The following is a 14,684-nucleotide window of genomic DNA, read 5'->3' on the forward strand; positions in this document are numbered from 1 at the left end:
AAAATAATTTTGAAGGTATTAGATTTTTTTTGTTTGATAGAAGAAATATTTATTAAATTCAGACACGAGCCATTGCTATGTTTGTTTTGTTTGATGAAAATACGTCTTGTATTTACTTGCTTATTTTATCATAATCCTATGGAATATTTGTAATAAGTCAACAGTCTTACTTTCTTACTCATTTTACATTCAGTAAAAGCTATTCAGCTTTAAGGAATTTCTTCATTTTTCTAATACCTTCAAAATAATTTTAGATTTTCTAAAATGATTATACATTTTAGCAAATTTTTGGAATTTATCAACATATCTGTATACCAATCAACTAGAAAAATTTATTTGCATTTGAACAAATGTTTCCTATAGAAAGTCACAAAAATTCTGGAAAGCTAAAGACAACATTATAATCATTTAGATTCATTTATTTTCTTAGGGCATTTTTTTTGTCCTTCATTTGAGGGAGTGTATTATTTGTAAAGTGAAATCACTCATTAGTGCAAGGTGGTAAGATGGCTGGCTTCATTTGAGTAGACACTTTGAAAGGAAAATTTGCAAATTAGTTCAGCAAAGTAGGTTGAAATTTGTTGTCAGAAATTTTTCTAAATATGATAAAATAGATTTTCCAGTAACAACAACAACAACAAAATCTTTGGACTGCAGTTAAGGTTAGACAGAATCACTGGAATAGGTTAGGAAGACTTATGTCAGGAAAAAAAATATCAGCAAGGCTAGGCAGAGAGAATGTTTCTTTTGTAGACCAGAGTAAGAATATGAGGCCAGAAAGAATGTATGCGGGCAAGGATGAAAATATCACATGATAGAACTGGAGATGCCAAATGGGACTGAAACAGTTCACACTTTGGGGGCCTGAAGGGAACAAGGAAGCTTAACATTTGGTCAAGTGACTTTTCCAGCTTGGTCAGTGGATGCTGCGCTTTGGCTAGTCATAGATGAAACAAAGAATGAGAATTTTGTGGCCTGATATTTGGCCCTGTCAGAGACAAGTAACATGGAGAAGGCTTCTTTACAGTAAGCTGTTTCTGGAAGGCAACCATCTCTTTAAGTTTGGCTTGTTAAAAGAATTTCCAGAATCTCAGGGTTAGGGTTCTACATTTTCAAGAAGATAATGCAATTTCCAAGAAGAAAGATTCTGACAACTATGCAGGAAAAAATAGTAGAAGCAAGGGAAAAATACTAGCAAATTTAAGATTATGGGAGTCCCATAGAGTTAAAAGATGTACTGGTTGACTGTAGTGGCAGAAATGGAAAGTATTTTCTGTGGTCTCAGAGCTGTGTGTAGGCTACAATAAAATTCAGCATTGTATTTGACAGTAAAAAAAAAAAAAGGCTTTAGTCTTTCTCTTAAAACAAAACTTTATAAAATGATCAGAGCAGTAATTGTGGACATATAATTACTGAGTTGTAGAATTCAATATAGGCATTCAAACATAGTACTTACAATACCACAAACCAATGTGTAAACAGTGTATATCAAGACCAGAAATTTAAAGAAGTTTCTTTCAAGTGAAGTAGCCACATTAAAAGCAAAAAGGTTGAAGCTGAAATAAAAGTATTTTTACTATTCTTGGATGTTCAGGCACCAACTGGTTATTAAACACATACACACACATGCATTGCATTCTAGTCTTACAACTCATGATTCCCATGTCTTAGATACACATTGATTTTGCAGTCATCCAACAATATTGTTTATTTTGGTCTTTCAAAGGAATTCAGTAAGCTTTGCTAAAGATAATGCTACTTCTATAATTGAATCCCACAAGGTTTTGTTCACTTTTAGGATATGGATATGTATTTTATGCAATGATTAGAGCAGCAAGTCTAAAAAGATACAGTTCTATTGTGTGCTTTCAAACAGAAGGCAGAGTTTTACTGTTATAACAACATCGTTATGATTTAGAAACTCAGTTACAGGAACTTCCAAGTCTGGTTCAAAGGCTATTAAATCTATGCCATATTTTAGATGTGCACAGAAACCATCTATATACATTGTGTTATAAGTATTTCAATGTATGGAGATTTATAAGTCACTATGTGGTTTAACTAGTCTTTAGTAATTCTTTTTAGCTGTTTACATCTCATTTTAGGTAAAGTAGCTAGTAAAGATACGGGGAAATGTTGAAAATCCAAAATTTCTTACTATTGGAAGAAGTTTTAATGAAAAAGTGCAACTTCTAATTATTGAAACAGATTGCCAGAAGCCTATCAAGCTTAGCTGAGAATAATATAGATGCTTACATAGTGATTCTGGTATGATCTTTAGTTCATGGAAAAGAGATTGCTCTGAGAGCTTGAGAATGCTGGGTATCTCCCCTCTGGAGCTCTATCTTCTGATGATAAGGACTAAAGCATCCATAAAGCATATTCATCCTGTTCGTTCTTAAAGTTGGCACCACCTGCAGGCTGATAGAAGGAAAAGCAAGTGATAATTACATTTTATGGTATCCCAACATTTCTACAATTATTGCCCAGATATTATTACAACTAATGAGTCTTTATATAAATTTTTCCAGGTCCATCTATTCCTTTTCAAAAATATAAGCTCATTCTTCCCTTCCTCCTTCTCTCCCAGTTTTCCTTCTCCCAACCCCCCACCCTTCCAAGTTGATTAGTTCATTTCTAACACAGTGTCTAGTGAGTAACATTGCTAAATTGGTTTACTCTTTGACCAACCATTTCTGTGCTTCACCCTCCTCCCTAAATCAGATAAACTTATAGACAAGACAAAGGGTAGAGAAATCAAAAACAGCCTCAAAGAGAATAAACCAAAGAAAATAGGAAAGTTTAAAAAAAAAAAAAGAACTGCAAACATTAAAAAACCTCTTGTTTCTATTTCGTGGAGTTCATTTCAATAAGCATTATTTATATGCTCTTATGCACATAGTTATTGAGGCCTTGTGATTCTCCCTAGAAATATCTTCCTTTGTTCTTACTATGTGAATGTTTATAAAGTGCTGTTTAATTAATCATGTCCAGCTGTGATTATTTGTCTTTTACTATCATCTGTGCTGTTTCTATACCTTGGCTATGGTGAATATTGCAGCAGAGACAAAATGACACATCCTTTCTCCTTATTTATTTATTTTTTTAATTTTATTGTCAAGTCAATGTACATAGGGGTTACAGTTACATAAGTAAGATTGTAAATACATTTCTTGTTACTCCCTCCCTCTATTTTCTCCCACTTTCCCTTCCCCACCCCCGGCATTTGTATAGATCATTTCCAACATATTTTCCTGTGAGTATCTCTGTTCCATTGGTTGTCCCTTTGTCCTTTGTTTCACCGCTCTGTTTTTCCCCTTCCCTTTCCTAATTCAGATATATGTGTATACAATACCCAGGGTACCCAAGTCAAATACATTGATAACACAGGAGAAACCATAGGGGAAAAATACGAAACTAACAAGACAGCACATAGGACATGAAAAACAACAAAGAAAAACCTCTTGTTATAGACCTAATGTATAAGCATAAATGTAAACACACACAGGGTCATATGTACATATACACACATGTATTACCTGGAGTAACTTACAGTCTAACCGAATAAATACTTGAGGTGTGCAGAGGTGGGGGCATCCAGAAGAGAGGAGAGAGTAGACTAATAAAGAGAGAAGTGGGTAATGCAGTTGTCATTTTCAATACATATCTTATGAAATTAGGACAATTGAAAGGATGGGTGTGTTTGGGAGGGATGGGGACGATGGTGAAAGGGGTGACATTGATCAAGATTTATTGGGGATGGGTAAGAATGTAGATGAAGATACATTATTTATAAACTGCTTCAGCAGATCGCAACTCCTTTGTGAAACTACTTAAAGATAACAATATTCCTTAAAAGGCACATTGTACTCATATACTGATGTGTTGAATTGTAATCCTTTTGTACAACTACATACAGATAATAAAATATAATTTTTAAAGATTACAAATAAAAGGGTGTTAACAACAATGAAAATGACTTTTGTGATATACCCTGTCAAAATTCTATTATAGCAGAAAGTGTGTTATCCAAATAAAGCAATTTAAGTTTCATGACTTTAAATGTCAGAACCAATGGACTACAAATGCCATTTTTCTTACTGAGTCATTGAAAAATGTTTTTTGACTTCAGTTTTGTTTTAGGAGTAAATTCATGCCCACACTTCTTTTTGTTCTACAGACTTAGCATTTCTGGATGCCTGCATTAAAGGTTTGCAATTTGTACCCCATTTTGTGCAGGGTGTTGCAGAGAATGCTAGTAGACAGACAAGGGCCTGCCGGTTGATGGCTCTCTGAGGAATAATAGCAATGTGGCAAGGAGGGTTATGTGCATAATCAACAAGTACCACACATGTTTTCTCTTTGTGACTGAGACATTCTTTCCTCTTCACGCCTTTAGCCTTGGGCCATCTGGGTAGTTACTATTCATAACTTCTCTAAAGCTTTTCTCTTAAATGAAAAAGTTATACTTCAACTTCTCAATGGTATATTTCTCTTTTAGAGGGCTTACCCCATCCACAGAGCCCTACCCAATTCTCTCTTATTTACAAATAAATTCAATATTTTTGAAAGATATCATATTGTAGTAACCATTCATATTGAATTCTATATAATATAGTCCATATATAATATAGTCCAGTATCAGTGTATACACACACATACATTCACGTGGCAAGAACAAATACATTTCTGTGAGTAATATAGGTAATATAGGTACATATTGAGAAAAGGCAGCTAATGACATTACATATCTTTAATTGGTGATTTTCAAAAAACACTACCTCTGCTATTTCTGAAAACTCGATATCTGTGTTTCTTTACTACATATCATGTGGCTTCCTTTCTTGCTAATGTGAAACTTCTCAGCTTGGGTACTGTTTGATTTTTCTTGGCTACACTCAGTATTGATCTTTAAGTGCAAACAGTTGCAATTTACAGCCATAAAATCAATGAAGAATATTGTAAGATGTCTAACAATTGGGAGATTTAGAAAGACACTAATTAAATCAAGATGTGTCAAAAACTGGTTCATCCTAGCTGGAGAAGTTTTATGAGTTGGCTACTACTTTAGTGTTAGAAAACTGAAGGAGTTAATTCAGGATTTGAAATTGTCTGACATCCTTTCATATTTCCTCAGTGAATCACACATTTAACATACATGGAAAAGGTTTGAAAATTAAAACATTGTGATTTCTGTGCATTCACAAAGAAGCAGTTTTATTTTACTCAGTTTTAGCTTCCTGTATAGAACTAAAAAGTAGTGTTTATTTATCCTCATTGCTTACTGAACAAAGGGATTTGTCTACTGTTACCATGTATAATGTCATGGGACAGTACTGTTTTCATAAGTTATAAATAAATTGTGAATTACACATTTTCCTTGTTTATTTTGAAATATTCTGTTCACGCATTTGGACATAACTGGGCATTATAGACATGAAATGAAATTGAATTGTTAACTGATATTTTCAACATCCTACATTTATAATGGTGTTTTAAGAGAAAATACTGGCCTTAAAAAATCACTCTTATTTTTCTCTCCATACATACAAATTATCATTCCTTTGACTTAACTTGTTCTTTTCTCACTATTTTTAGATTTTTCTCCTATTTAATTATGACACATTATTGTTTCTTGGGGTAGTTTTCTTGTCTTTTATAGTGGCTTACTGATTTTTTTGATAAGCGATATTTTTTATTGTTAGTATAAAGGAGATATATAGAGGGATTACAGTTTCATAAGTTAGGTAATTAGTACATTTTTTTCTTTTGAACCATGTCACCTATTCCTTCCCTCATAGTTTTTCCCTCCTGTCCCCACCCACAAGTTGTATAGTTCATTATCAACATAGTGACTAGTGAGTGCCAGGGCTACATTTGTTCACCCTTTGTATATTTTTAATCAAATATGGAAAGCTTTTATTTCAACAGTATTATACTCACTTCCCTCTCCTTTCTCCTTCAGCAACTGTTCAGTTATGTCAAGTTTTCTCATAATTTAGTGATATATCTGTCCCTCTTATTCTTTTTTCTCTCTCCATCCTTCCATCTTTTCTTTTCTTCAGTTTTTAAAAAATTAACTTTAAGTAGTTGTACAAAAGAATCACCATGTAACAAAGCAGTTTATTAATAAAATATATTTTGATCAATGTCACCACTTTCAATATTCTCACCCATCCTTCCCCTACCCACCTCATCTTCATTTTATAGAATATACATTGGATTCTTCACTGCATTTTCTCCCTCTTCTCTTTTGTCTATGACTTTCCCCTTGATGCCAAACTCACCCCTTTCAAGTACCCGTTTCCTGATGTTTTAATTTTTTTTTAACTTTTCTCCCTTGAATCTATAGTATTGCAATGAATACATTTGCATGCACTTACTACCACCCAGTGTATTTACTTATAGGTTTATATGCTAAATCTAGCTTCCACATATAAGGGAAAATATGGATTCTTTGTTTCTCAGCCTTACTTCACTTAACATAATTTTTTCTAGGTCTTTAAATTTCTTTACAAATGGTACAAAATATTCTAATGGATGCATGAGTATCAGTTCAAAATTAATTAGACTTCATTGTTAGACATGAAACCATGAAACTATTACAGGACGGAGGATGGAAAACATTTGGGTTCCTGGGCACAGGTAGAAACTTTCTGAGTAAAGATCCAGAAGCACAACAAATCAAAGAAAGACTTGACAGTGTGACTGCATCAACTTAAAATGTTTCAGTACAGCAAAGGATATAGCTCAAAAAGCAGCTTACAAAATGGAAGAAGATTGTCAGTGGGCCTATTATCCAGAATACACAGAATTAAGAAAAAAATCCTCCAAAAATCAATAACCCTATTAAAATTGGCTAATGAGTTAAAGAAAGTCTTTTCAGAAGAAGTCAAAATAGCCACAGGAAAAAATGTCTGGCCATAAAAGAAATGCAAATCAATCAACATTGAGATTTCAGCCCACCCTAGTTAGAATGGTCATTATCAAGAAAACAAAGGATAACTGATGCCCATAAGCATACAGTCATCCTTTCTTTTCTTCTTTTCTAGTAGCTTTTTACTCTCTGTCAGATTTGTCTTATTTCTATATCTCTATATCTGTCTTTTTTTTTTGGTCGGTCGTGGGGCTTAAACTCTGGGCCTGGGCACTGTCCCTCAACTCTTCTGCTCTACCACTTGAGCCACAGCACCACTTCCAGTTTTCTGGTGGTTTATTGGAGATCGGAGTCTCACGGACTTTCCTTCCTGGGCTGGCTTTGAACTGTGATCCTCAGATCTCAGCCTCTGAGTAGCTAGAATTACAGGCATGAGCCACTGACGCCTGGCTTTAGCTGTGTCTTTAGTTTCACTCTTCTTTCTTTCTAACCTGTCACTGATTTCACTAGAAATTTGGCGTGCGTGTGCGTGTGTGTGCATGTGTGTGTGTGTGTGTGTGTGCGTGTGCGTGTGTATGTATGTTTAAAATCTCTAAGAAACTGCTCCTAAATCCACTCCTTAGCTATACAGAAATGCCTTTCTTTTAACTTATACTATCTTCTTTGCCATTTCTGAGAGTTTCATTAATCTTTTTTCTTCTTATTGACTGTATTTTTCTACTTATCTGAATGCCAGATTGTTTGTTATTGTTGGAATTGCTGTTAATGATGAATTTTTCCATTAAATAATTTTTAAATTCTCAAAAAATTCTTGAGTAGTTTGAAATTATTGAAGTTGCTTGAAAGCAGTTTGATTCTTTTACTCCTGTTTTTAGCAGTAATTAGTATAAAACAGCCTTTATTCTGGCTTTAGTCCTTATCATTAATAAAATGAAATACCTCTTAATTCCCTAGTTGCACACTGTTTCTTGGTAGAATTGAATAATATATACAAGGAGTAAGTATTCACTCCCTCAAAGGAACTTAAGGGGAATTAGTTTTTTGTTTGCTTGTTTTTTCATCAACTAGATGTAGCAGACTAGGGGGAATCTTCAAGGAAAACAAAAATGTATATATTTATTTGGATTTGGAGCCCATACTGAGCCTAGAACTCAGTTCTAGGGATACTATCTCTTAGCTCTTTTGTTCAAGGTTAGTGTTGAAGTCCTGAGCCACAGCTCCACTTCTGGCTTTCTTGGTGTTTTTTTGAAATGAGAGTTTCACAGATTTTTTTGCATAGGCTGCCTTCAAACCATTGTCCACAGATCTCAGCTTTCTGAGTAGGATTACAAGCATAAGCTACTGGCTTTGATAATGATTTACCATGAATAACAAATGAAACTAAGATAGATAGATAGATAGATAGATAGATAGATAGATAGATATAATTATTTATTTACTATGAAGGCCAAATGACACAAAAATGTCTCCCAATGATTAGGAAGGTGAATGATTGTATTTTAGAATGCAGTATATTGAGGTCAGAGTGTGAGCCATGAGAGTGATCTGGGAACTTTGGCTTCTTATATTGGTCTCCATGCTTAAGAATAAGCAACTTGAGTTGGATGTTGTTGATTCTTACCTGTAATACCAACTACACAGAAGATGAGATCCAGAGGATTGCAGGTTTTTTTGTACTTTTTTATTGTAAAAATATTGTACAGTGGGGTTACAGTTACATGAGCAAGGTAATGAGTACATTTCCTAGGATTACAGTTTTGAGGTCAGCCCTAGCAGACAAGTCTATGAGAATCTATCTTTAAAATAGCCAATGAATATCAGTCGGTAGATATGGCTTTGGTGGTAGAGTGCTAGGTGAGTAAGCAAGCCAAATAATTGCTGGATTCAAATTTCAGAATCACCAAAAGGAGAGAGAGTAGAGAGAAAGACAAGAGTAAGAAAGACAGGAGAAAGAGAATATAAAAGACTTGATAAAATAATCATGGTCTTTGGGCAGGAAGTGACAATCTGACTCCAGGGGTGGCATGAGAGAAGGCTTGCTGAATTATGTATCCTTTGTGGTCTTTTTTGGAACCCCTGTGGTCTTTAACTGGAACCCCTGGTGAACAGTGGGTAAGATTTGTTGACTAAATATGGAAGCCCATAAAACTTGGTTCCTTAATGAAACAGATGAACTTCTTTTGAATCTTTTTGTATCAGGTTTCTAGATTATGATAAAAGTAGATTTTTTTTCCCCTGCTCTTGGGGCTTGAATTTTGGGCCTGGACGGCTGTCCCTGAGCTTCTCTTCTTTTGCTCTAGCACTTGAGCCCAGCACCAGATATTTTTTTAGTTTATTGGAGATGACTTTCCTTCCTGAGCTGGCTTCAAACCATGATCCTCAGACCTCAGCCTCCTGAGTAGCTAGGATGATAGGCATTAGACACTGGTGCCTGGCCTAAACAGATAATTCCTAACATGATTACATTAATCCTGAAAAGTTAGAAACTGTAAGTTACTGAAAGAACAAAAAAAAAAATCATTTTAATTCTAAAAAAGTTTTTGAGTTGTCTTGAAATATGCCTCACTACTAGTTCTTCTAGAAAATAATAGAAGTGAAAGGTTGTAAAATGCCAGTTGAAGGAAATGTTAGGTTTTTAAAAAGAGGTAGCCGAGTAAGAACCACACCACGCATCTGGTATTCAGGTAAGGGGTAGGTTTATTCATCGTTCCGGCTGGCACCAGGCCATCTTGGCCCTCCATGAGGCAGGGAAAGGCCTTGGAAAGACCTGGGAAAGAGACCTGGGAAAAAAGAGTGTCTGGGCCTGGGCTAGGCCTTATCTAGGCTATGGGAGGAGAAAGGTGAGGCCACATCAAATTCAGATGTGACCTCAGCGGATGCAGATGTGACCTCTCCCAGGTGTGCCAGTTGCCTAGGTAATGCAGGTACTTTGTGGATACTTTGCTGGGAGAAGGATGGAGTCTGCTCACCATCCAGGAGTGGACCTTATAGGAAATTTATTTTCTAGAGCAACAACAAAGCTACCTCTGCCTGTTAAACCTATAAAATTATTTCATAGGTTCCCTATGTATATTAGAGTACAGCACCAGAAAAAGAAAACCTGAATCTTTATAAACATTTTTATTAACATAAAGACATTGGTAAACAGGCTTTCATTTATTTTAACATTTTGTCCTTTTTATAGGCTATAAACTGTGATCAAACTGAGAACATACTTGGTGCAACCTCATCATGAACCGTGCTTTCAGCAGGAAGAAAGGTAAGAGACCTCATCAAATCAGTATTGCTTTGAAAATAAAATAAAGCTATTAAGAAATCATTTCTTCCTGTAATTAAACTATAAGCTCAAGAAAATGATGTTGGAGAAACGCAAGTTTGCAAATATTACCTGACAATCTTTGTCTGTGGAAGAGTATATGCACTTAGTTTACAACATACGTATGATAGTACGTTCTTGGCAGTTTTTTGGTATGTTATGAAACTGCAAAGAATAAAATGATCTGAAACCTACTTCTAACTTTAACTTAGCCTTATAATACTTATTTCTTATTATATGCAAAGTTGTGGTATATAAATTAATTTGCCTTGTGTACATGTGTGTATAATGTGTGTATACTTTATGCATTATTGAATAATATTGGAAGATTGAGGAAAGATGATTTGATAATAAAGTCAAATGAATTTATTGTTAATATTTAGGTGGAAGTTTAAAGAGAAATAAGCTTAATGTAGTCTAATCATCAGGAAATGAATAAAATAAACAGGTAGGTAGCTATGTGTTATTGTTTTAAGGACAGGAAAATATGGCCTTTGACAAAACAGTTCATGGCACATTCATAGCAAAGAAATATTTCACAATTTCCTAAAAGTCCAAAGAACTTCAAATAATGTTTCCATTCATTCTGAAGGGGTTCGCTAGTGGCAAACACAGGATTGCTCTCCTACTTAACACAAATCAATGAATTTGGATAGAATATTCAAATACTGTTAGTCACAGTCATACATGATTGAAAGCAGGAAGAGATGACTCATAGGGCAGGATTGCAGATGTAAGGAGTGATGACCAATTAGGTCATGTTCTACCTTATACACTTAGTGTAAATTGCCAAAAAAATGGCTTACTAATAAAGTCAATACTGTGATAATCAAATATTGCCATTCATTTTTTGACAATAATGAACAGTCCAAAACCAGAGATCAGCATGTTCCCATCTACTCCAAGCATTCAAGCATAGTGTGCTCTCTTTAAGCGGTGTCAAAGGTTAAAGAACACATTGTAATATATCCAGTAGAACGGTTGGAATAACCTCAGCATTTTGACTATAGAACAGGAAGTGCAGTTAAGAACTCTTGGTACATGATGAGGCCTGTCTTTCAGTCCCCATGGGACTTTGTTTAATAAAGGACAAATAGATATAAATTATAAGGTCATTGATTTAATGTAGGAAAAAATATTCCAATAGAGTCATGTAAAATTTTTGTCCCTAAGTGTTCAAACATTTGGATGTGGTACAGAAGACTAATGTATTCAGTAGGAATTTAGGCAATGTGACCTTTAAGGCATGTTTCAAGCCTGTGAAGCTAACAATGTATTTTGCTATTCTTCTGAACAAAGGGAAGTAAAATGACATTGTTTGTAATCCATAACTTGCATTGGATTTCAATTATTTTTCAAAAGTAAAATGATGTTCTACTTTATTCCTTTTAGTAGTAGCAAAGTATAGAAACTATTCCATGTTGTACTGCAGTAGTTTTAGTAAAGTAATAAATGCTTTACATTACAACTTAAATCAGATTAGTTTTTCACTGGCAAAATCCCAAGGGCTGGCAGTAATATGAATAACCAGAGTTTGTCTTGTTTTGCCCATTGGGAGTCCAGCCATAGGGAAAATTGGATTGATGTGGACAACCAAGAAGAAGATACAATTATTTCCTTATTTACTTCATTATTTTTTTTCTTGACCCAATCTTATTTTTGAGGTATAAGAATTAAATCTTCTTTTTTTTTTTTTTTTTTTTTTAAATGTTATTTTATTGTAAAGATGCTGTAGAGTGGGGTTACAATTACGTGTGCAAGGTAATGAGTACATTTCTTTTTTTTTTTTTTTTTTAATTGTATTTTATTTTATTTGAGAACATACTGTACAAAGGGGCTACAATTACATGGGCAGGATAATGGATACATTTCTTACCAAGCATTGCAGCCTCCTCCTTTGTTTACCCTTCACATCCCTTCCCCGCCTCCCCCCTCCCCCCACCCAATTTTACCCCCCTCCCCCCACCCAATTATACCCCCCTCCCCCCCCCCCCACACCGGCATTGTAAAGCTGGTTTTGACATGACATTTTGTACTTCTCATTGTTGCAACAGGTCCACCTGAATCCTTAAACGACTTGTTTGTCCCCATCTACTCCACATGTTATACTGACATCAAATATAGTGAAAACGGGGGTTACACTGTGGGGGAGGGACATACAAAGCAACAAAGAAATAATCTTATAAATGCATTAGAAATACATGCATGAAAGAAACGAAAACATTAAAATACATATTTAAGGGTTCATTTTCCTAGCATCACATTATCTGACCTTTTCGGCTTGACTCATACCTATACTAGATATTGCAAATAAGGGAAACCATGGGACCTATGCTTCTTTGGGCCTGGCTTACTTCACTTAATATAATTTTTTCCAAACCTTTCCATTTCCTAACAAATGGGGAAATGTCATTCTTTCTGATGGAGGCATAGAATTCCATTGTGTATATATACCACATTTTCTTGATCCATTCATCTACTGAGGGGAAGAATTAAATCTTCTAATCAAGAAATTATTGACCAACATTTTGTTTCAACCAAGTTAGAACTTAGTACCTGAAGTTCTACCTTAACTTTGTTATTCAGTCCTGATTTTAGTTTTTTTAAGATTCTATTCCTGGTATTAACTAACAGCCCTGTTTCACAGGATTTTATTTTGAGACGGGAAAAGTGATTTTTTTTTTTTTCTGGTACCAGAGTTTGAACTAAGGGCTTTGTACTTGCTTGGTTGGTGTTATACCACTTGAGCCATGCCTCTGGCCTGGCTCTTTGCTGGTTATTTTGGAGATAGAGCTTCATAGACTTCTCTGCCCACACTGGCATCAAACCAGAATCCTCCAGATTTCAACCTCCAATTAGCTAGGATTACAGATGTGGATTACTGGTGCCTGAAAATGGAATTTTATGAGAAAATGGAATTTTAGGAAAAAATTCATGTGTCCTAACATCTGGAGCTATAATCATATTCCAAGTCAATAATATATAATTCAAACGTCATTTGAAACAACTAATATCAATATATAATGTGCATAGTATCTAAACAAAGTATAATGGCTTCAGTAAAAGCTCATTTCTTATTTTAGAGAAGTTCAGTGTAATTGGTCAGCCAATACAACCATACTAAATGCCTCTGAAGTCTAAGGGAAAAAGATGTGTATCTTGTGTCTAAACACACTTGTTTTCTTTTACAAAATACATCGCTGAATTAGGCTGATATCTCACTAATTTTCTTTGCAAATGGTAATGATATTAGAGTCGCTCAAATTATGAAAAAGACTGAATTAGATCAGAGTTGCATCATTTTGAGCTGTTTTGAAAAGCTAATTAACAGTTACTCTAACATCATAATCACTGATTGAACTGTAGTTATTACATTTGTTTTACACATTTTTCATGTTAATGCTCTCTTTGAATCTCAAAGTACTAAACTCTATTACACTTATATATAAATAAGCCATTTACTAAAATGCATAGAACAACATTTATTTAACAAGTAAATAAATGCAGCAAATATGCACCTAGCTTCACTTTGATTTTTTGCATTACCATGCTGATGAATAAATTATAGAGCAGTTAAAATTGAATATTTATGAATTATTTATTTTAATGAATGCTTTGGATAGCTGTTCCAATGCATCCTACAGCATTTAGTTTTAAACTTAATATATTCAAAGTAGGTGCTTTCATTATAAAAATAATTAGGTGCTTTTATTACAAAAATAATGATATCTCCCAAATCTAAACCAAATTATTCGTGTATTAATCACATTTCTGTTCATTGCAAATCATTGTTGAAATGGAAATTTATATGAAAAATGAAATTTTAACACATTAAAAACATTGTCAATGTTACATTTTGGAGATTTGAATGCATTGTTTCTAAAAATATTTCACCCAGGTATCACTGTCAGCTATTTAATCCAAAGGTAGAGATAGACCAATAGTATTGAACCTTTGTGCTTCATCTTTGAAATTCTTATGAGTATTGTACTATATCATATAAACAAGTTTCATTGGAGGGGTGTTTATCATTTGTCTGTGTATGTGTCCTCCAGTTTGAAAATAATATTTTAATTATGTCAAATAGTTCTGTTTATAATGTTTTAAAATAAATTTCCTTGAATCTATATTTATTATTGTTATGCATAATGTACCTTAGTCTACTTATAATAATGTTTATTCTAAAGAAATAAAATGCATATTAAAACTTCACTGTCAGAAACAAAATACATGTGAATTTTAAGAAGTCTTAACCAAAAACAAATGTAATTTCAAAGAAGAATCAATTTGACTATTCAATAAAATGCTTGGGAAGTTATTTGAAAGATATAAATAAAAATTTAAAAATGAGTGAAAATATAAATAATACAAATACAAATAAAATATCAATAATATGCAATAGTGACTTTCAATATTCCTCCTTTTGAATTAACCTTGTTTCAAATACTTTATGGAAATTGTCTTGCATTAACTATTATGGCGGTTAAGGTT

General features: G+C 33.9%; 1 protein-coding gene across 6 annotated transcripts in view; it reads left to right on the forward strand.

Moving 5' to 3' along the window:
- Window positions 1-14,684, forward strand: part of Gulp1 (GULP PTB domain containing engulfment adaptor 1) — a 151,138-nt gene that overhangs the window by 51,955 nt on the left and 84,499 nt on the right. For all 6 annotated transcript variants that reach the window (XM_069995619.1, XM_069995622.1, XM_069995620.1 and 3 more), the window contains exon 2: window positions 10,062-10,136. In XM_069995619.1, coding sequence (XP_069851720.1) covers window positions 10,109-10,136 — 28 coding nt within the window. In that variant the 5' untranslated portion in view covers window positions 10,062-10,108. The remainder of the gene's footprint in view (window positions 1-10,061; window positions 10,137-14,684) is intronic.

The sequence above is a fragment of the Dipodomys merriami genome, unplaced genomic scaffold, assembly GCF_024711535.1.
Source record: "Dipodomys merriami isolate MVZ:Mamm:240054 unplaced genomic scaffold, mDipMer1.0.p SCAF_49, whole genome shotgun sequence".
NCBI classification, from domain to species: Eukaryota; Metazoa; Chordata; class Mammalia; order Rodentia; family Heteromyidae; genus Dipodomys; species Dipodomys merriami.